This window comes from Molossus molossus, unplaced genomic scaffold (genome assembly GCF_014108415.1).
Source record: "Molossus molossus isolate mMolMol1 unplaced genomic scaffold, mMolMol1.p scaffold_m16_p_7, whole genome shotgun sequence".
In the NCBI taxonomy this organism is placed as follows: Eukaryota; Metazoa; Chordata; class Mammalia; order Chiroptera; family Molossidae; genus Molossus; species Molossus molossus.
In genome coordinates, this window is record NW_023425401.1 from 1,170,175 (window position 1) to 1,189,358 (window position 19,184).

General features: G+C 60.1%; 2 protein-coding genes across 3 annotated transcripts in view; both read left to right on the forward strand.

Annotated features, from left to right (window-relative positions):
* The first annotated feature begins 367 nt into the window (after positions 1-367).
* UPP1 (uridine phosphorylase 1) lies at positions 368-13,309 on the forward strand. Of its 2 annotated transcripts, none has more exons than XM_036247568.1 (8): positions 368-451; positions 4,950-5,013; positions 8,250-8,367; positions 9,862-10,020; positions 10,620-10,734; positions 11,482-11,691; positions 11,820-11,966; positions 12,768-13,309. In XM_036247568.1, the coding sequence occupies exons 2-8, from the start codon at positions 4,970-4,972 to the stop codon at positions 12,926-12,928; spliced, it is 954 nt and encodes a 317-aa protein (XP_036103461.1). In that variant the 5' UTR covers positions 368-451; positions 4,950-4,969; the 3' UTR covers positions 12,929-13,309. The 2 variants fall into 2 exon arrangements, with proteins under 2 accessions (XP_036103461.1, XP_036103460.1); XM_036247567.1 differs by lacking the exon at positions 368-451 and adding an exon at positions 599-702.
* A 5,571-nt stretch (positions 13,310-18,880) lies between these two features.
* Positions 18,881-19,184, forward strand: part of ABCA13 (ATP binding cassette subfamily A member 13) — a 153,914-nt gene continuing 153,610 nt past the window's right edge. The window contains 1 exon segment of the mRNA XM_036247397.1: positions 18,881-18,949. Within this exon segment, the coding sequence (XP_036103290.1) occupies positions 18,881-18,949 (69 nt within the window).

A 19,184-nucleotide genomic window follows, 5' to 3' on the forward strand; every position in this document is an offset into this window, starting at 1 on the left:
CTTTGGAAACGGAAGAGAGGGACTCCTGAACGTGCCCGAGGTGCGGGGCCACCGCCCTCGCCTTCCAGGGTCGCAGGCTGGGCGCCCCCCGCGCCTGCGTGTCCCGGGCGGACTGGGCGGGGCCGCGGTCTCCGCAGGACTGAGTGGATGAGTCACTTCCTCCCCCGCTGTCCCCCAGCCACTGGACGCTTCGGGACAGGAAGGTCCCAGAATCACACCCCAAATGGGATACTGAGGCCGGACCCTGAGCTGACCCTGGCGGACATGGTCCAGCCCCCCTTCCTGACCCCTCCCGGGGCCAGCTCCGCGCTCTCTCTCTGGCCGGTCCCGTCGCGCTCGGGCGGGGCACCTCCAGACCGGTGGCGGCGGGCGACCCCCTCCCAAGTGTCCCTGCCGTCAGCTGTGGAGGAGGACGGTGGGCGACAGGTTTCCAGGCGGTGCGCGCGGCTCAGTGAGTTGCGGGTCCTTCCCACCGCGCTCCGGGGAGGAAACCAAAGCGGGCGGGGCGGGCGGGGGCGCGGCCAGCGGGCGGGGCGGAAGTTCTCTTTGCTCGCGGTGACTCCCCGGGACCAGTCGGGCGCTCAGCCTCTGTCCCCGCGCGTCCCCCGAGACCCGCGGGTCACGGTTCCTCCGCCCGTGCGAGGTGTTTGGCGCCCGCGGCGCGCGCGTGGCTGGCGCGGCAGGTGTAGCAGCTCGTGCGCGGTGAGTGGTCCTTGGCCAGGGTCCCGTTTTGGGGAGCCACTGATTTACGGCCGAGGTGACTCGGGTTCGTGTGGACCTCGGCTATTTGCTGGAGGTGTTGCACGTCGAAGGAAGAGGGCACGCTGGGGGACTCCCCATGAGCAGGGTGCGCGGGGGAGGGCACGCGGGGGGACGCCCCATGAGGAGGGTGCGCGGGGCAGGGCACGCGGGGGGACGCCCCATGAGGAGGGTGCGCGGGGAGCAGGGTGCGCGGGGGAGGGCACGCGGGGGGACGCCCCATGAGGAGGGTGCGCGGGGCAGGGCACGCGGGGGGACGCCCCATGAGGAGGGTGCGCGGGGAGCAGGGTGCGCGGGGGAGGGCACGCGGGGGGACGCCCCATGAGGAGGGTGCGCGGGGCAGGGCACGCGGGGGGACGCCCCATGAGGAGGGTGCGCGGGGCAGGGCACGCGGGGGGACGCCCCATGAGGAGGGTGCGCGGGGAGCAGGGTGCGCGGGGGAGGGCACGCGGGGGGACGCCCCATGAGGAGGGTGCGCGGGGAGCAGGGTGCGCGGGGGAGGGCACGCGGGGGGACGCCCCATGAGGAGGGTGCGCGGGGGAGGGCACGCGGGGGGACGCCCCATGAGGAGGGTGCGCGGGGAGCAGGGTGCGCGGGGAGCTGGGTGGGCTTCCTCGCGTCTGCCCACAGCGGCCTCCCAGGCGTCCTGGGCCACCCTGCGATGCTGGCAGGCTGCGCTCCGGCGGAAAGCCCCCCACTGCGCTTTGCAGGACCAGGGGGAAGGGGTGGGCGAACACCTAGAACTCCCCCTTTCGTGTGGAAAGTCTCGTTCATTTGGACAATGGCTGTTAGCAAGCCAGCGGAGTTCCAACGGACTCAAGGCTGTGTCGAGCCAGCGGTTAACAAGGGCACAGCACAAAATACCGGCAGCACAAAAGAGAAACTTCACTGTCATCAATGATAAGACCCAACGGTAACCTTTACGGGAAGTGAGTCCTTTTACGCTCTTGTGTGTGTCAGGCTGGCCTTGGACCTGGAGGATCCTGTCTGGCTGTCCCCAGATCACTCCCCCAAGGCCAGGGTTGGGCCTTCCAGGTCCGCAGGCTTCCACCGGCCTGACTTGAGCCCCCCTTGCTGGAGGGCGGCTCCGCCCATCACACTTCCGAGAAACCCAGTCTGAAATGCCAAGTGGGCATGGCCTTCCCTGGAGGCGTTGCAGGACTCGGAGACCTCGACCACTCCCTGCGCGCTCCTGGGGATTGTCTCTGTCCTTAAAAGACCTTCTTTGGCCACCCCACCCCCACCCTGCCCGCGGGCGCTCCTTGGCTCATTAACCCCCTTCCCATTGGTGTCTTCTGGGCTAAAGAGACCTTTAGTTCCATTCGTTGCTGTGTGCTTGGCTTTAAAAAGATTTGTGATTTCCTCGAATTGCAACAATGTCTTAACCTGGGCTCCCACGCCCAGCCCATCCTTCCAGAGTTCCGGTCAGCCTCCAGGTCAGCCTCCACCGGTTTCCCCTCTTCTGAGGCTGAAGCGACCATTCTTTCCATTCTTTCCGGGTGGGAGCCACTTGTCACTGGCTTTACTGCAGCACCGGGTTACTGCGCACAGAGTTTATTCTTGTTCCTGTATGTTTAGCACGTTTCAGTTAAAAAGGATACATTAATTTTTCTTAACATTGATCTTTGTCCAAGTGGACTTTTTGTTTGTTTGTTTTTGCTGACTGTAAAGTTAATACTCCTTGTAAAATCTTATTGTAAAAAAAAAGGTAACAAAATGAAACTTTCAGCTTCTGTTACTCCCTAAAGGTAAACATTCTCCTTCTCTCTCTCTTACACACACAGTTGGAATATGTAGTATGTTCATTCAAAATATATTATAAATATTTATATATTGTGGCCCAGCCAGTGTGGCTCAGTGGTTGAGCATCGACCCTGCACCAAGAGGTCGCCGGTCTGATTCCCAGTCAGGGCACATGCCCAGGTTGTGTGCCCGATCCCCAGTGGGGGGCATGCAGGAGGCAGCCGATCCATGTTCTCTCCCATTGATGTTTCTATCTCTCCTTCTCTTTCTCTCTCTCTAAAAAAAAATCAATAAAGAGAAAAATAAAAAAACAACACATTTATATACTGTGGATGAAAACGCGGCCATGCATTAACCCTGACAAGCTGAGGCGAGGCCTGCATGGCGGGCCCTGGGGACTCAAACCAAAGTGCCCGTGTGGGATGGTGTGAGATGGAATCTTTCTAACTAAGAGTGGTCTCAGTGTACAAGACGGGCTGCGAGCCTGCTGTGCTCCGGAGCCGTTTCCCACCCACTGAGGTCGTCCTCCCTGGCAATTGTCCTCATTGGCTCCAACAGACCTACAAGACGATTTCTGAGGCTGGGCGCTCTTTCATGGGAAATATGTACTATTTACACAAAGGCGTTTGCCTGTCTGATTTTTACTGTAATGGGTGATGTTAAACAAAAGTGTTTACCTTCCATGTCTGAAAGTCTTTTTTTTTTAATTTTATTTTAATTTATTTTATTGTTTAGAGGGGGAGGAAGGGGGAGAGAGCTAGAAGCATGGATCGGCTGTCTCCTGCATGCCCCTGCAACACGGGCACCTGCCCTGGCAGGGCATGGACCCAGGACCTCTCAGTCCATGGGACGACGCTCAGTCCACAGCCACACCGGCCCGGCCGCAAGTCTTTTGAAAAGTGGTTATCAGGCTGTCGTTAGCCACACAAGGAGAGGGGTCTTGTGGCCTGGAGCCCGAACCCTCAGTGCACGGTCCTAGGAAGACCTTGTCCATCGTCCTGGAGTTTTGCGAGTGTTTTTTGTACACGGGAGGGGGGTGGGGAATGGAATTGATTCTGAAAGGAGTTCCAGCAACAATAGACTAAGGGGAGGGGAGGTGAAACAGCCCAGTGCTGGGGTGGGCCCAGCAGCGCCCCTAAAGCTCCCATGGGAACCAGAGAGGAGGCTCCTGGGCTCAGCGGTGCCTGGCTGTGCTCTCTTCTGGATAATCAGAGAAATGGCCACCGGGCTGTGAGCTGTCTTTCATCAGAGTGGTCCAGGGCTCTTGTCCGGCTACCCGTTCGCCTTCTCTCCCTCTTCGGCTGCTGTGATTCTGAGGGACAGCGTCTCCGAATTTTTCCTGTCAGTTACGACGAAACAACAGAAACTGACTGAGTCTTTCTGTTTTAACAAGTCGGATCTGGCGACAGGCATGGGCGTCCAGGTGCTCCCAGCAGAGGCTCCTCCTTTTCACTACACTTCTCTGGAAACGCCAGCCTCTGGGTCCAGCAGGGGAGCTGAGGAAGCCAGTGGGCTGTAAGAGGGGGCCCCCCCCGAACCCCAGGGCCGCTCTCACAGGCTGGCCAAGGGCTGGCGGGCAGGGAGGGTCTCGATGCTGGGTTACGTGCGTGTGTGGTCTTCCCGTCCTAGCAGAGCTCCTAAAACTCTTCCAACTCCCTGATAACAGGTGTCTCTCGCTATCAGTGAGGTGACCTCAGGACCCACCTCGGTGAGGGTAAGGCCTTGAGGCTGAGCCGGTGGCCAGAGAGTTCGTCAGGCAGGGAGCCTCCACAGAAAGGCGAAGGGCAGGGTTCCAACAGCTTCAGGCTGCAGACAAGGACACTCATTTGCTTGGCAAGGGCTACGGCGCGATATTCGGCCAGAGGCACATGGTCCCAGCACCGGGCATCTCCCCTTGGGGAGACCAAGCCCGCGTCCTGTTATGAAGCAGATGAGATGGGCCAGGTGGGGGGTCAGGGCAGGTGGGAACGAGGAGCCCAGAAGATTTGAAAACCAACCCCTGAGAGAAGCCAGGACTCAAGCCACAGGGGACCTCAGGCAGGCAGAGGACCGCTGGACAGAGTCCCGTCCCGGTGGAAGTGTTGATTTCAATCTCTGCCTTTCAAAAGTCTGATTCGAGCCGAGTGGGCTGACGGCCATGACACTGCGTGTACCCTTTGTCCAGACGGACCTTCTGGGAGAACTGACACCTTTGCCAAAGCCCAGCCTCCTGCTCAGCGGGCGAGGCTGGACCCTGGCACTCAGGCGTCACACCTTGGGAGGGATGTGCGTGTCCTGGAGACAGGCCTGCCCGCCCCTGGCCAGCACTGGGCTGTCTGCAGCTGAGGGTTCCCCGGGGTCCCCCGCCTGTGCTCCTCACCACTTCCAGTTTGAATTGATTGGTGCTCAGACTCTAGAAGTTGTTCGTGTGGCTCAGTTGACCGTTTCCCACTGTGCTGTTTCCCCAGGGTCCTGCCCCGGCTGAGAGATGGCCCTCCCTGGGAACAGAGCAGAGCAGAAGGGAGACCGCAGGTGAGCTCCGCCGGGCTGGTGTCTGGGTTGTTTGTGGGAGCCGACCCTGTGAGCACGCTGCTGCCCAGGACAGGCCGGGGACTGAGGGCTGGGGGGGGGGGGGGCTCCTGCCTGGGCCGAGGGCTGGTCGGGTCCCGTCTGGGCCTGGTCTCGGGGACCAGGTGCTCAGTGCTCGGCTCCAAGTCCCGTGGACTTCATCTGACACCCGGACACGTCTGAACCTCAGGCCCTGCTTGTCCTCAGCTCTTTCTTGGGGCTGAATCTTCAACACTTTCCTGATTTCTTTGTAGTTTCTCATAATCCTTGACTTGTCATTTTAAAAACCCTTTATGAGGAACGTTGGGGCTTGTTCCAGGACATTGTGGTCCGAGTCCCCTCCATCTCCTCTTCTCGGAACCAAGGAGAAGGGGGAGGTTTTCTGTTGCAACCTGTGACCACACTGCTGGGGTCACATCCTGTTGCGCCAGTTTCGAGGTTGGCCGGGCCCTTCTGCTAGAGCTCCTGGGGCACAGCACCCCGAGCTCCCGGTGCAGGACTGTAGTCACCTTGACACGGTCACTGAGGGCCCAGGGTGCTGTGCTTGTGGTGTGAAGTCAGAATTTCTGCTGGGCCTAAGGAGACCAGCAATGGTCCTAGTCACACCCGCCGGGGCTTGGCCCCTTGGAAGTTTCTGCCCTGCCCCAGGAGGGTGAAACACGCCCTGAATCTGGAGACCAGGGAGCCTGGTCAGGGGACGGGGCAGACAGGTGGCTCTGGGCCTTGGGCGGTGACCTGCCCTTCCTGACTGGGTGCAGTCAGCACCGTCTGTGACGACCGGGATGGGCCCACAGGTGTCTGAGTCTCACACCTGCCCACGGCAGTCAGACAGCGTGTTCCCTTTTCTGAGAAGACCTTTCTGTTTCTCTTTAGTGTTCTGTGCTCAGCTTTTCTGCGTCGGCACCTGACGACGTGCAGGTGTGAGTCAGCGCGGACACCATTCTAGGGAGATGGGAGGGGAGCGTGGGCTGGGAGCCTGGTGTGAGCTCTTTTTTTTTTTTTATCCTCATCCGAGGACATTTTTCCATTTTTTGTACAGACAGAGTGGGAGGGAGAGAGAGGAAGAGAGAGAGAGGGAAACATCGACGTGAAAGGGACACATCGAGTGGCTGCCACCCACACGACCAACCAGGGCCGGGGACAAACTGCAACCAAGGTACATGCCCTTAGCGGGAACCGAACCCGGGTCTCTCCGGACCGCAGGCGGACGCTCTAACCGCTGAGCCAAACCGGCCAGGGCCTGGTGTGTGCTCTTGATGCACAAGCCAGATGGCAGAGGAGGCAGGACAGGCTGGATCGGTGACATGAGACAGACCAGGTTTGGATGAAATGACCGATAAACCAGGGATGGATGAAAAGACAGATACATAGACCAGGGATGGACAAAATGACAAATAGATAGACCAGGGGTGGGTAAAATGACAAACAGGTTGGGTAGCCCAGGACATAGACACAATGATAGATAGGATAAACCGGGAGTGGATACAATGGTACGTAAGACAGACACGGTGCTAGGAGGGATGAAGCAGGGCCCTGTGCTTTGCATGTGGCCTGTTTGCGTGTCTGCGTGTGCTACAGGGGTTCGCGGGTGAGTCAGACCTGGTCGTGACCGTGAGGACTTTTATTCCTGGAGATCACTGACCAGATCACATTTGTCATATACATATCGTAACAGTGTCTGGTGCAGAGAAGGGGCTCAGTGGTAACGTGTCTTGTTACTAAGCGTCTACACATAACTTGTTCTCCTGGGAGAGAATCCCTGTTATCCTGCCTGAAGCAAAGATAAGGAATAGAAACAAAAAATTGGCATTGTAGTTGTCCAGAACTTACGTTTGGTAGGAAAATGTGCATTTTTAGTTAGATTTGAACACGGGGACCCCTACGAAGAGGCTACTGCCTTAGGGACCCGCGTCACCGCGCAGCGTCTCCCAGATGGGACAGGGAGGCCTGTGACGTACGGTCCTGCCTGCCCGGGTTTCGCAGGCGAGGGTGTGAGGGCCAGCCCGTGGCAAGTCCTGGAGTAGGATTTCCAAGTCCCAGGGGTCCATGTCTACCTCCCTCTGTGGCACCGGGTTTGGGGGAGCACACCTGTCTGTGGGCGTCAGGGAGGCACAGGTGTGGAAGGAGGTGTGTTAAGGGTTCACGCTAAGGGATTTTCCAGGTGAAGATACACTTTAGACCTGGAACAGGTCTGTTTTGTAAGTAACATCTCATTGGAACAACCACGCCCATTTAAGTGTTGTCTGTGGTCCCTTTCCTGGGACAGTGGCAGAACTGACCAGTTGAGGCAAAGGTCCGATGGTTTGCAAAACCCCAAACACGTCATGTCTTGGCAATGTTTTCATTCTATTTCTGTCCATGCTGAATGGGTTATTTTACTTTATTTTTAAAAATGTATATATGTGTGTGTATATATATATTATTATCCTCACCTGAGGACATTTTTTTTTTTTTTTTTTTTTTTTTGCATTCATCTTCAGATAGAGCAGGAGGGAGAGAGGGAGGAAGAGAGAGAGAGAAACATCGATGTGAGAGAGACACATTGAGTGGTTGCCACCCACACGACCCCAACCGGGGCCGGGGATGACCTGCAACCAAGGTACCTGCCCTTATTGGGAACCAAACCTGGGTCTCTCTGGTCTGCGGGCTGACGCTCTAACCACTTAGCCATACTGGCCAGGGCAAAAATGTATATTTTTTTTAATTGTTTTTTTTTAGAGAGAGAGGAAGAGCGAGAGAGAGAGAAACATCAATAGGCTGCCTTCTGCACGCCCCCTACTGGGGATTGAGCCAGAAACCTGGGCATGTGTCCTGACCTGGAATCCAGCAGGGACCTCTCAGTCCATGGGACAGTGCTCAGTCCACTGGGCCACACTGGCCGGGCTGAATGCATTATTTTAAAAATAAAGTAAAGTTTGTGAGTTGGGTAGCAACTGGCTATGCTCTTATATATGATTGAGCCTTCGATCTTGTCCTTTTTGGATTCCTTCAGTAGTTTTGGATCCGTCCTCCAAACAGCACCCTGGGAGTGGGGAGGGGGAGTGAGGAGAAGGGGAAGACGGCAGGTAAGAGGTGGGAGCCTCGAAGCGGGGGTGGCCGGTCTTCCCACCACGCATCGCACACCGACATGGGGCCCTTTGCCATCACGTTGGCCACCGGGCGCTGCCGCTCTGCTAACCTGCTTTTCCGACTGGGAACAGTGACCGCCTCGTCCAGCTGTGTAACCCAAACATAGCGGCCATGAAGGAGGACATCCTGTACCACTTCAACCTCAGCACCAGCACCCACGACTTCCCGGCCATGTTTGGGGACGTGAAGGTAAGAAGCAGGGCTTCCGTCCTGGGGACTTGTCAGCCCTCGTTGGTCAGCCCTCGTCGGGGGCCCGAGCAGACTCCCTCCCAGAGGGCCAAGGTCACAGGACAAGTTCAAGAAGTGCGCGGGTTATCAGATTTTTGCAAATTGCTACTTTTCAAGTATACGGACCAGTGAGTAAAAGAAAACTCATACGCACTGCCGGGTGGGTCCCTCTGATTTCTCACACGCTGGGTGTGTGGTGGAACCGGTGGAAGTCCGTTTCCTAATGGTCTGCTGCGAGGACACAGAGGGGGGCGGTCATGGTGTCCAGGGAGCCAGGGGACTAAGTATGAGTGATGGCACGGTGAGTGGTTGCTAAGGAACACACATCGGTACTGATGGGTTCATTGCCTCTAACGGTTTCCTTACCTGAGTGTGGCCTCCAGTCCACGTCCCCTAACAAGTCTTACGGTCTCAATTCTGACTTATCCTGGCACAGGACTTTTAAATAGGTCATCATTGATCTCTTTTAGAGAGGGAGGAAGGGAAAGAGAGAGAAACATCAATGAGAGAACATCGATCGGCTGCCTCCTGCACGCCCCCTATTGGCGATTGAGCCCACAACCGGGGCATGTGCCCTGACCTGAATCGAACCAGGACCTCTCTGTCCATAGGATGACGCTCGGTCCACTGAGCCACACCGACCGGGCACACAGGACTTTTGAAATGTCTAATCCCTGGGGGTAAAAATGGACTGAAGTTTACAATTCAAACGGAACCCGTCAGCTTTGTGAGACTATGTTGCTGCTTCGAGGACTCATCGTATTGCTGAGGAGCTGGGTCCCTCAACCCCCAGTCTCTCTCCTTCTGCGGTTTTGCTTTCAACACTTCCCATGTGTTCCCCATGTACTCAGTTTTTGTTCTTCCGTCAAGGTTACTTTTCTTTTCCTTTTAGAGACTAATTCCCCCGATCATCCAACTCCCTTACACTGGCGTATTTATTTGCTTTTCTTGTGTAAAACCAAGTGAAAAGTAAGTTTTTATATACACTGCTTTGCAGATGAAAGAGTGTAGTTCTCTGAGCTCCTGCACCCCACCATGGCGACCACACTCTGTGTCCCCTTGGGCCCCTGGTGCGTCCCCTGTGTTGGCCATTTGGTGCTTGGACGGCTGGGGAGAGGTGGGCCGTGGGCCCTGGTCCCACAGCGTGGAGCCTGCTGCGTCTTCTTCCCCGGGCTCCCCGTGCAGTGAGCTGCCGTCGGCTGCTGGACAGAGGCTGGCAGGCCTGGGCCCCTGCGTCCTGCGGGGCCCGGGGCTTTGCAGAGCAGGGCCTCCTGCCCGAGTGGTGATTCCACGAGCCAGGTCCTCCCGAAAACCAGGAGGGCTCCCCAACCTGGTTCGTCCAGGGAACTGGCATTTCTTGCAAGTTCTAGGAGGCGTACGTGGTGCTGGTGGGGGCCCCTGCTCTGCAGACTGCGGGCTGCCCCCATGCTGATGGGCTCCATTCTCTGTCCACAGTTCGTGTGTGTTGGGGGCAGCCCCTCCCGGATGAAAGCCTTCATCAAGTATGTGGCCACGGAGCTGGGCCTCGACCTCCCGGGCGGGGACTGTCCCAACATCTGCGTGGGGACCGACCGCTATGCCATGTTCAAAGCGGGGCCCGTGCTGTCTGTCAGCGTGAGTACCTGCCAGTCCTCGCTCAGCAGGTCCCCGCCCCCGCGCACAGGCCCGGTCCCCTCAACACCGGTCGGGGTGGGAGCATGGTGAGCCCGCACCTGGGCTGCAGAGACAGGGGCCAGGATCCAGGAGACCCCAGGACAGAGGTGCCGACACACCCAGTGTGCATGCTCGGCAGGGGTCCAGGCTGGGCCAGGGCCTCGCGTGAGGACACCGGGGCCTCCTGGAGGAGGTGGGGAGGGCCACGGAGGAGGAGACACAGGACCGAGGAGGTGTCCCTCAGCGGAGAGACCGGTCAGTGTGCTGAGCAGAGAGTGGGGAGGGCAAGTGAGAAGAGAGAAGCCGGCCGGTGTGCATGGGACGGGCACCTGTGCCAGGCTGGCTGTCACCCAGCGGTGGCCGCTGCCCTGCCAGCCCAGGCCTCGGGCCGTGTCACAGATGCGTGGACCAAACGGGGACAGTTTTGAACGCGGCAGGCTTCCCGCCGTGTCACAGCTGCTAAGTTCACGTGCTGAAGTTCCTGTTCTGTGGCCCCCGTGGGAGGGCCGGGCCCAGGCCCGGGCGGCCGCTGGGTAACACTGCGTGTCCCCCCGGCCCAGCACGGCATGGGCGTCCCCTCCATGGCCATCATGCTGCACGAGCTCCTCAAGCTGCTGTACCATGCCCGCTGCTCCGGCGTCAGCATCATCCGCATCGGCACGTCCGGCGGCATAGGTGAGTGGTGCGGGCCTCGGCGGGTGGTGTGGGGGCAAGGACCCAGCCCCTGTGTGCCCCGTGTGGGCAGGCGTGGGCGCCGGGGCTTCCCCGGGCTTCACTCCAGGGGCTCCCCAGCAGGAGGCTGGGAGGAAGCTGGTTGGTTATCCTGGTCCAGCCCCCCCCCTGCCCCCCATGCAGCTGGTTCTCGCTAGCTGTCCGGACCCTCTTCTCCACCTCTCCTTCCTCTGCCTCCCCTCTCCCTGCAAGGGTCGGGGTGCCTTGTAGACCTGCGGGGAAGTCGGGACGCGAGGGGTAGAAGGCGGAGTTGGTGAGCGTCCTCCGTCCTGGAGGAAGCCGTCGGTCAGGGTCGGCGCTGGGCGTAGGTGCTCGCGGTTCATTCCGTGGCTCTGGCCTACTTCCGCACGGGCTTGGAATCCGCTCGATGACAGTACAGCGCAGGGACCCGTGGAATGCGTCTGGGACCGCGTGCCCCACGGGGAAACAACTGAGCCCCACGCGTCTCTCGGGAGGGGAGGCTCCTGGCCGTCGCTGCACCTCAGCCCTTTCCTGCCCGGTTCCCCGCAGTGCATGAGTTCCCTCTACGATCGGAGTAAAAGCAGCACACACCGCCTTTGGTGGGGGAAGTGGGTCCTCACCCGTCCTCTCCAGGACGCTCGGCGTCTTGGGGTGCAGATGGGCTGTGCCCCTGCGCCCGCCCGCTGCACCTCCATCCACCTGGGCGCGTGGCGCTGCTTCTCCCTGCAGGGCTGGAGCCCGGCACTGTGGTCCTCACCCAGCAGGCGGTGGACGCCACCTTTCAGCCGCAGTTCGAGCAGATGATCCTGGGGAAGCGGGTGGTCCGCGGCACAGACCTGGATGCGCAGCTGGTGCGGGAGCTGATGCAGTGTTCTGCCGACCTGGACGAGTTCCCCACGGTCGTGGGCAACACCATGTGCACCTTGGACTTCTACGAAGGTGCCTGCGGGCTGGGCCCTGCCTCCTTTCTCCCGAGCGCTTCCCAGGACCGTGTGATTGATGCTCGCGGGTGGGCTGTGCCCGGTGGGTGGCGCACGGTGGGTGAGCCTGGGCCCTTCTATCCTCAGGGCAAAGCCGCCTGGACGGGGCCATCTGCTGCTTCACGGAGCAGGACAAGCAGGAGTACCTGCAGGCAGCCCACGCGGCCGGTGTCCGCAACATCGAGATGGAGTCGTCCGTCTTGGCCGCCATGTGCAGCGCCTGCAGCCTCCCAGGTGGGTGGGCGCCAGGTCGGGACCCTGCTCCCGGCTCCTGTCCCTGCTGGCCAACCTCAGCACCCTCTCTGGTTCCTCCCGGTCCCCCCGTGCCCCACCCCTGGCGTCTGCCTTCCGCCCACCTGTCCCCCAGGCGGCTGGCATCGCGCACCTGTCCTCAGACCTCCTTTTGTTAGCACATGGCCAAGGGCAGGCCCCTCAGGGTCCCTGCAGTGACTCCCTGGCCACCAAGGGGCCGAGGAAGGTGCCCGAGAGCTCACCGCTCCACGCAGGTGGTGTGAATGCGCAGGTGGGGTGCAGAGGCTGCTGCACCCCAAGGCTGCACCAGCCCCGCAATGTCCTGCTTTCCAATGTGGGTTTGAGTCAGGGGTTATCCACCCACGTTCCTAGCCCCCTGTGGAGCCAGCTGTGTCCCCCAGCATCCCTGCCTCCCGCCACCTCAGCTGCCCTTCACGGCCAGGTCCTGGCCTGGGCCAGGGCGGGCAGGGGCGGGGCTGGCCCGGGGCTGGAGAGGGGGGAGGCTGGGCTGGGGGAGGGGGGGCTGGGGGTGCTGGGCTGGGCTGGGGCAGGGGCTGGGCTGGGGGGGCTGGGCTGGGGGGGCTGGAAGCACAGGCAGGGAGAAAGGGGAGAGGGCAGGGTGGGGAGGAGGGGCCCTCTGGCCTCTGAGCTCTTCACCTATCAACATGCCTGTGGGTCCCTGCGGTGGCCCCTTCTGAGGCCCAGCAGGGACACCTCGCCTCGCCTCGTGAACTAAGCTAGAAGTCCAGCGCTTTGGGTTGACGCGACCTCTGCTCTTGGCAGCGGCCGTGGTGTGTGTGACCTACCTCGACCGCCTGCAAGGGGACCAGATCCGCAGCCCCCACGAGGTGCTGGCTGAGTACGAGCAGCGGCCGCAGAGGCTGGTTTGCCACTTCATCAAGAAGAGCCTCCGGGGGCCTGAAGCCCCTGCGACTCGGAGATGAGCGTCGTCGTGGCTGCAAATAAAACCACTGCCCACTGCCCCCGTGTGACCGCACACTGGAGAGCGAGGAGCCGGCGCGTGGCGGCGACGCCAGCACTCGGCCCCGGGCCTTCATGTTCTGTGCGACACACATTTCTGTTCCTTTGAAAACTGAAATATTTCAGGCTTTTAAATTCTACTGGTTGTCAGAAATCTGATTGCAGTGCCAGGAAATTCACTTCCTGATGCAGTTGTAGAATTCTGCTCACCGCTTGTCACGAGAGACCACGGAAACTCGAGGGGCAGACACGGGTTGAGCAGCAGATGCACCCCGAGCCCACGAACACGCGTGTCACAGTTGACCCCGAGCAACACAGGTTTGAGCCGCGCGGGCCCACTCAGACACGAGGTTAATTTTTTCCTTTTCTCTAAAGGACTTTTTAAAAGATTGATGTTTGAGAGACATCGATTTGTTCTACATATTTGTATACTCATTGGTTGTTTTTTTTTTTTTTATCCTCACCTGAGGACATTTTTCCATTTTTTGTTCAGGTAGAGTGGGAGGGAGAGAGAGGAACAGAGAGAGAGGAGAGAAACATCGATGTGAAGGGACACATCGAGTGGTCGCCACCCGCACGACCAACCAGGGCCGGGGACAAACTGCAACCGAGGTACGTGCCCTTAGCGGGAACCGAACCCGGGTCTCTCCAGACCGCAGGCCGATGCTCTAACCGCTGAGCCAAACCGGCCAGGGCTGGTTGTTTTTTGTACCCTGACCAGATATCGAACCCACAGCCTTGGCCTGCTGGGATGATGCTCTGACCCACGGAGCTCCCTGGCCAGGGCAGACGTGGCGTTTTTCAGTCGACCACAGCTCGATTGCCCTGTGCCGTTCAAACCCACGTGTTCAAGGGGGGCTGGGGGCTGGGGCTCTGCCTCTGTGGAGGGCTGACGTCATCACAACAGGTGTGCAACTGCACAGGCGGTCGGGGCCCCTGACCCCTGTTCCGCAGGGCGCACTGTCCTGACAGTTCCCGAGGTACACAGCTAGCTTTCTGGAACCTTCTGTGTGAGTCTGGTGACGCTCCCACATTCTGCCCTCACACTGCCAGCCGGTGCACCGGGTCCGAGTCTGGGATTGGAGTGGTCCGCCTCTGGTGCTCGGCCTGGGCTTGTGGAGGGCCCGGTCAAGTGGCCATTCCCTGGAACTCGACCTGTTGCAAGCGTGGAGGTGAGCTCCCTGCTTGTGACCCAGGCCCTGCTGCTCCGCGCTGCAGTTAGCCGTGTGGCGCAGGGAGGTGTCGGACACTGGTGCCGATACGTGTGTGTCCATGCACCCCTCAGAACCCCTTCCCTGGGATTCTGATTCACTGCAGCTGAGGGTCAGCATCAGGCCACCTGGGAGGAGCCCCAGCCCGCGCCTGGAGGCTGTCCGGGGCAGGAGAGCCGGTCCCCGAAGTCCTCCCGGGCGCCCTCGGGTGGTGCACTGCAGGAGCTCCTGGAGGGCGGCCGACCAGAGCCCCGGAGCTGCGGACTCTGCCCCTCTGCCCCAGGCTGCTGTCCTGTGCTCCCATCCATCCCAAATTCCCATTTCCCAGACTCAGCTGGACGTCACCCGGCTCCTCTGAGTGCCTGTCTGCCTGCCAGACCTCAGCTCGGGCTGCCCCAGACCTCAGAGGGGCCGTCCCGAGGCCTCTGGCTCCCCAGCTGGCCTGGCCGGTGGGGCCCCTGGAGCCCGGGTGCTGTGGACAGAGGATGGCTTCTGCGTTTTGGTCGCCACGCCCTCCAGCAGAAGCAGCCACCACCCCTGCCTGGCCAGGGTGTGGGGCTCATTACCCTTGCCGGTCGGGTGCCCCTCACACCCTTCCGGGCAAGTGTGTCCCCGGGGTCCCCCGCTGCGTCCTGAGCACACCTAGCCAGGTGGAGGGCACACGGACGTGGTGATTGACAGCATTTAAGCTGAAGAGGGTCCTTCCTGGGGGGCGGGGACCAGGATTCCGGCGGAGGGCCCGCTTTCCTTGGTGCTGAGCTCCCAGCTGGGCCTGTGCTGCCCTCTGCTGGCCATGCGCAGGACGGCAGGTCGCGCCCGGGCGCTGCCTCCAGTGGCCTTTGCAGCTCCCCCTCGTCTCAGGGGCGCCAGGCTGCGCCCTGATCCTGCGGGGCAGGACGGTGCCCAGCGCGGGGAATGCCCTTAGGACACAGAGCTTGTTCTGACGGCGTAATAGTGCCAGTGGTGGTGGCAAATGGACTCCACAGAAATGACTAAGTGACCTTGGAAATGTCCTCAAACACGTGTCCCCTGGGTTCCTGAGATGGCCCTGCCCCTCACCCCTCACGGCCACCCTGGGTCCGGGCCTGCTCCCCCGTCTCCCCCATTCTCAGAGCTGCCAGCGAGCCCGCTGAGATCGCGACACCGCCCCCCCCCCCCCGCCCTGCTCCAGCAAGTCAGAGAGTTAGGGCGAGACTGGGTTTGTGCTGAGGGGAGCCAGCGATCACCCCCCTCTTCCGGGGCCGCCTGCAGCCAAGTCCCTGCTCAGAAGGCCCCCAGCCTAGCAGCCGTCCAACACTTTGTCACTGGGGGGAGGAGTCCCGGGGGGGTGTTCAGGCTTCGCAGGGGAACCCCTTGCAAGTAAAGCCGGCAGGGCCCAAATGGGGGGCTGGGGGCTGGGGGCTGGGACAGGACTGGGGGTGGTGCCCCTCCTGCTGACTCACCACGCCCTGCCTCCCGGCCATCCCATCACGCTGAGTCATGCCACCTGACCAGAGCAGGGAGAACGTGGCTTGTTTCGATAAAGGACAAGAGGGATAATGCAACACTGTGACGGTTCAATGCGTGTCTCACAACTTTATCACCCACAGAGCACCCAGCGGAGACCTAAAGCCCGGAGTGTCCCCTGGGTCTGGGTGGGGACAGAGGAGACCATGATACTGTGTTAATCTGCGTCTATTGAGCGCCAGGTGCTATTTATAAACGACAGGTGGGTTGTCTTAGCGACTCTGACATCCCTCGTCACCTTGCGATGCAGGTGAGGATGCTGAGCCCTGAGTGGGGAGTTGCCGCGGGTTATAGGGCCCGTTAGGTTCAGGTCTTTCTGTTTGGAAAAGTCTGGCCAGCTCCTCGCTGACGGGCCGCTTGCTGGGGTACCCTGTTCGCTGTGCACACCTGCTCACACCGGGCGCTTTGGGGGTGAGGCCCCTTACCAGGAGCAAAGCCAGCACGCTGTCCCGAGCACGGGCGTTTGAAAGATCCAGCTCTGGTCCGTGGCAGTCCACGCCGGCCACGGACATCAGCACTCGTAGCTCCTGTGCCCCGGGTGAACTTGGACCCCCGGGGGGGAAAGCAAAGGCTCATGGGAAGCACAGGGCTCCAGGCGGGAGCACCGTCCACGGAACCGTCACAGGGATCTGAACCGGGAGGTTTGTGAGGGTTTATTTTCATTTCCTCAGTCCCTGGGCACCAGGCAGCATTAGTAGATGAGCCCTGGCTGGCGGGCTCAGTGGTTAGCGCGTTGATCTGCTCACCGAAGGGTCTCGGGTTCGATTCCTGGTCAAGGGCACGTACCTGGGGTACGGGTTCGATCCCCAAACTTGATTGGGGTGCATGTGGGAGGCAGCCTATCGACGTGTCTCTCTCACATGGATGTTTCTCTCCCCAGCCCCTTCTTCCCTTCCACTCCATCTAGAAAGTAATGAAAAAATAGCCACAGGTGAGAATTAGCAAAAAAAATTAAAGTTAAAAATAGAAGATGAAACCACGTATCTCTACACATTTGTCTTTTGAATGAATATGCTTTATTGACAAGTTGGAATTACGGTTTTCCATGAGGGCAAGAAGAGAGACTAATTCAGATTCACGAGAAAGTGTTGAAATTAGCAAGATAGAACTTCAGTGTCGGAGAACGCAAGTTATTTAAACCACCCAAGGGGTTATTATTTCTCGGGGTTTATAAATTACAATGAAATAAAAAACACTTGGGTCATGAAAGTTCTTTAAACCATGAAACTTCTAATTGCTTATTGCCCCTAATTTGAATAAAGCTTTTAAACAGAGACAAAGAGGCCATTTCACCTGAAATTGCTGAATACATTATAACTTTCAAACTTCATTAGCATAACCTCCCCGAGGGGGCGGCAGGGGGTGTGATCCTCTCCCAAGGTCAAGTTCACCGCATGCTCCTCTGGTGGGACTAAGCTCTGACCGAGGCGAGTTACGTCCGGTGCATTCACGCAGGGTTAGACTCGAGCGCAGCCGGGAAGGAATATGTGGCTGCTTTCAGGCCTTGGGGGCCTTGGCCCGCAGGCCTCTCTGTTCTGGACTGACACCCCTGCCCTCCCCGGGGTGTGCTGGCCTCCTGGCCACCTCCTGAAGGAATCTACCCTTGATTCCAAGGATCAAGTTGAGTGGCAGGAAGTGGCAGACACGGGCCAGCGCTGTGGTCTGTCGTGACCCCTACAAGGTGTCTTGGTGCACAGGCCAGGTCTGGCGCTCTGACGGCCTGTCTGCGCCGGGCACCAGGAGACCGCAGTCACCCGGGCGTCGCCAGCTCTCCTTGGGGGCCGCGCCAGGTCAGAGCTGAGCCCCAGGAACTTCTGGTCTCAGGACCCGCTTCTACCTACACCTGCCTGCGGACTTGCAGGCCCAGCTCACGCCGGCCGGCCTCACCTGCAGGCACACGCGGGTGTAGCCGCCTGGTCCCCTCGCCAGCCACTGAGTTAGTTCCAAGGGGGGCCACGCCCTGCAGGCGGGGCTTTAAGGCGCTGTTTCTGCTCCAGAGGCCGAGCTGGTGTCTGAGGGGTGAAATCACACACTCGCATGCAAACCGGCCTCGGACAGGAACCTAGGACGCACTGTGGTTGGGGGTTTCCCTAATTTGGGAGCTTTTAGAGAGAACGATAGTCTTCCTTGATGTGCAGTGCCCTCTGCAAGGGGACCAGGTAGCAACAGCAGGGGACAGGACGGCCACGGAGGCGCTGAGCTCAGGGAGATGGGCCGGGCTCTGTCATCGGCGCCCATGTGTGCGTGTGGGAACCCGTGTGCATGCGTGCTGGGCCCCCCCGCCAGGGAGCAGTCCCCAAGCTCCCACCGCAAAATCTGCAGCTCAGCCTAGAGTAACACGTAAAGACGTGTTCGGTGCGATGCAGGGTCCCAGGATCCCAGAGGCCACTCCTGCTGAGGCCTGGGGCCCGCTTCCTGCCGCAGGAGCCCTTGGTCGGGACTTCCTGGCTGTGGAAATCGCTTTGTGAAATGCAAGGCCGCCAACTCGGGTTGCCTGGAGATGCTCCCACTGCAACGGGGCCCACAGGAGCCCAAGGCAGCAGCTGCCCAGCGGAACCCATCGCGATACAAAGATGGATGTGTGCGCGAGTCGCCCAGGACCCCGGGAGCCCACAGGCTGGCAGGTCCCCCTGAGTCACCCACGGGAGAGGGGCCGACCCGCGGTGTCATCCTGGGAGCCTGGGCTCACTCCCAGACGCCTGCTCTGCCCACCGCACCCTCCAGCTCTCTGTTCCGGGGTCCCCGCCCTTTGGGGGAAACGGGTGAAGAAAGGGGGGAGGGGGGACAGCATAGTGACCTTGCACTTGAATGAGCAGCCCTGCATCTGTCCCAGACAAACCCTGCCCCCATCTATCTCCATCCATTCTCTGCCGCCGGACCTCTGACATAGCCAAGGTTCCAGGACAGGGAGGAGCCATTGCATCCAGCTGACCTCCAGGGAGAGGGGCTCTGGACCCATCAGCGGTGGGTGTTCTGTGCGCCCCAGAGAGGAGGGGCCGGCGGGCTGCCTCCAACCTGGAGGGCAGGGAGAGGTGAGATTTCTCAACTGCACAGCAGGAGAGACACCCGATGCGGCCTCCTCAGTGGCCGGTAATCCTGTTGCATCACACGCTTTCGTTGGGATGGACTAATGAGCCCGGCGGGGGCTGGGACCCGGGGATATAACCCTGGCTCCAGGGGCCCCACCCAGACGAGAGGATGGGGCCGGCGGGGCGCCAGCTCGGAGCCCTGCTCTGGAAGAACTGGCTGTGCAGACGCAGGCACCGGGTGAGTGACAGTCCGCAGGGTGGGACCTCAGGGCTGGTGGGGCAGCCGGTCAGGGCAAGTCAGGACCTGCCCTCAGGGCCCAAGCGGCTGAACGGCGGGACCAGCGCACCCAGCGCAACCTCGGGGCTGAGGCGTCTTTTCAGAAAAGGGTTGATTTAGAGAAGGTCTAAAAACACGGGATTTCAGCTGCGGCCCATGTTTCGGGCCTCTTGTGAACACTGAGCCGTGAGCCCTC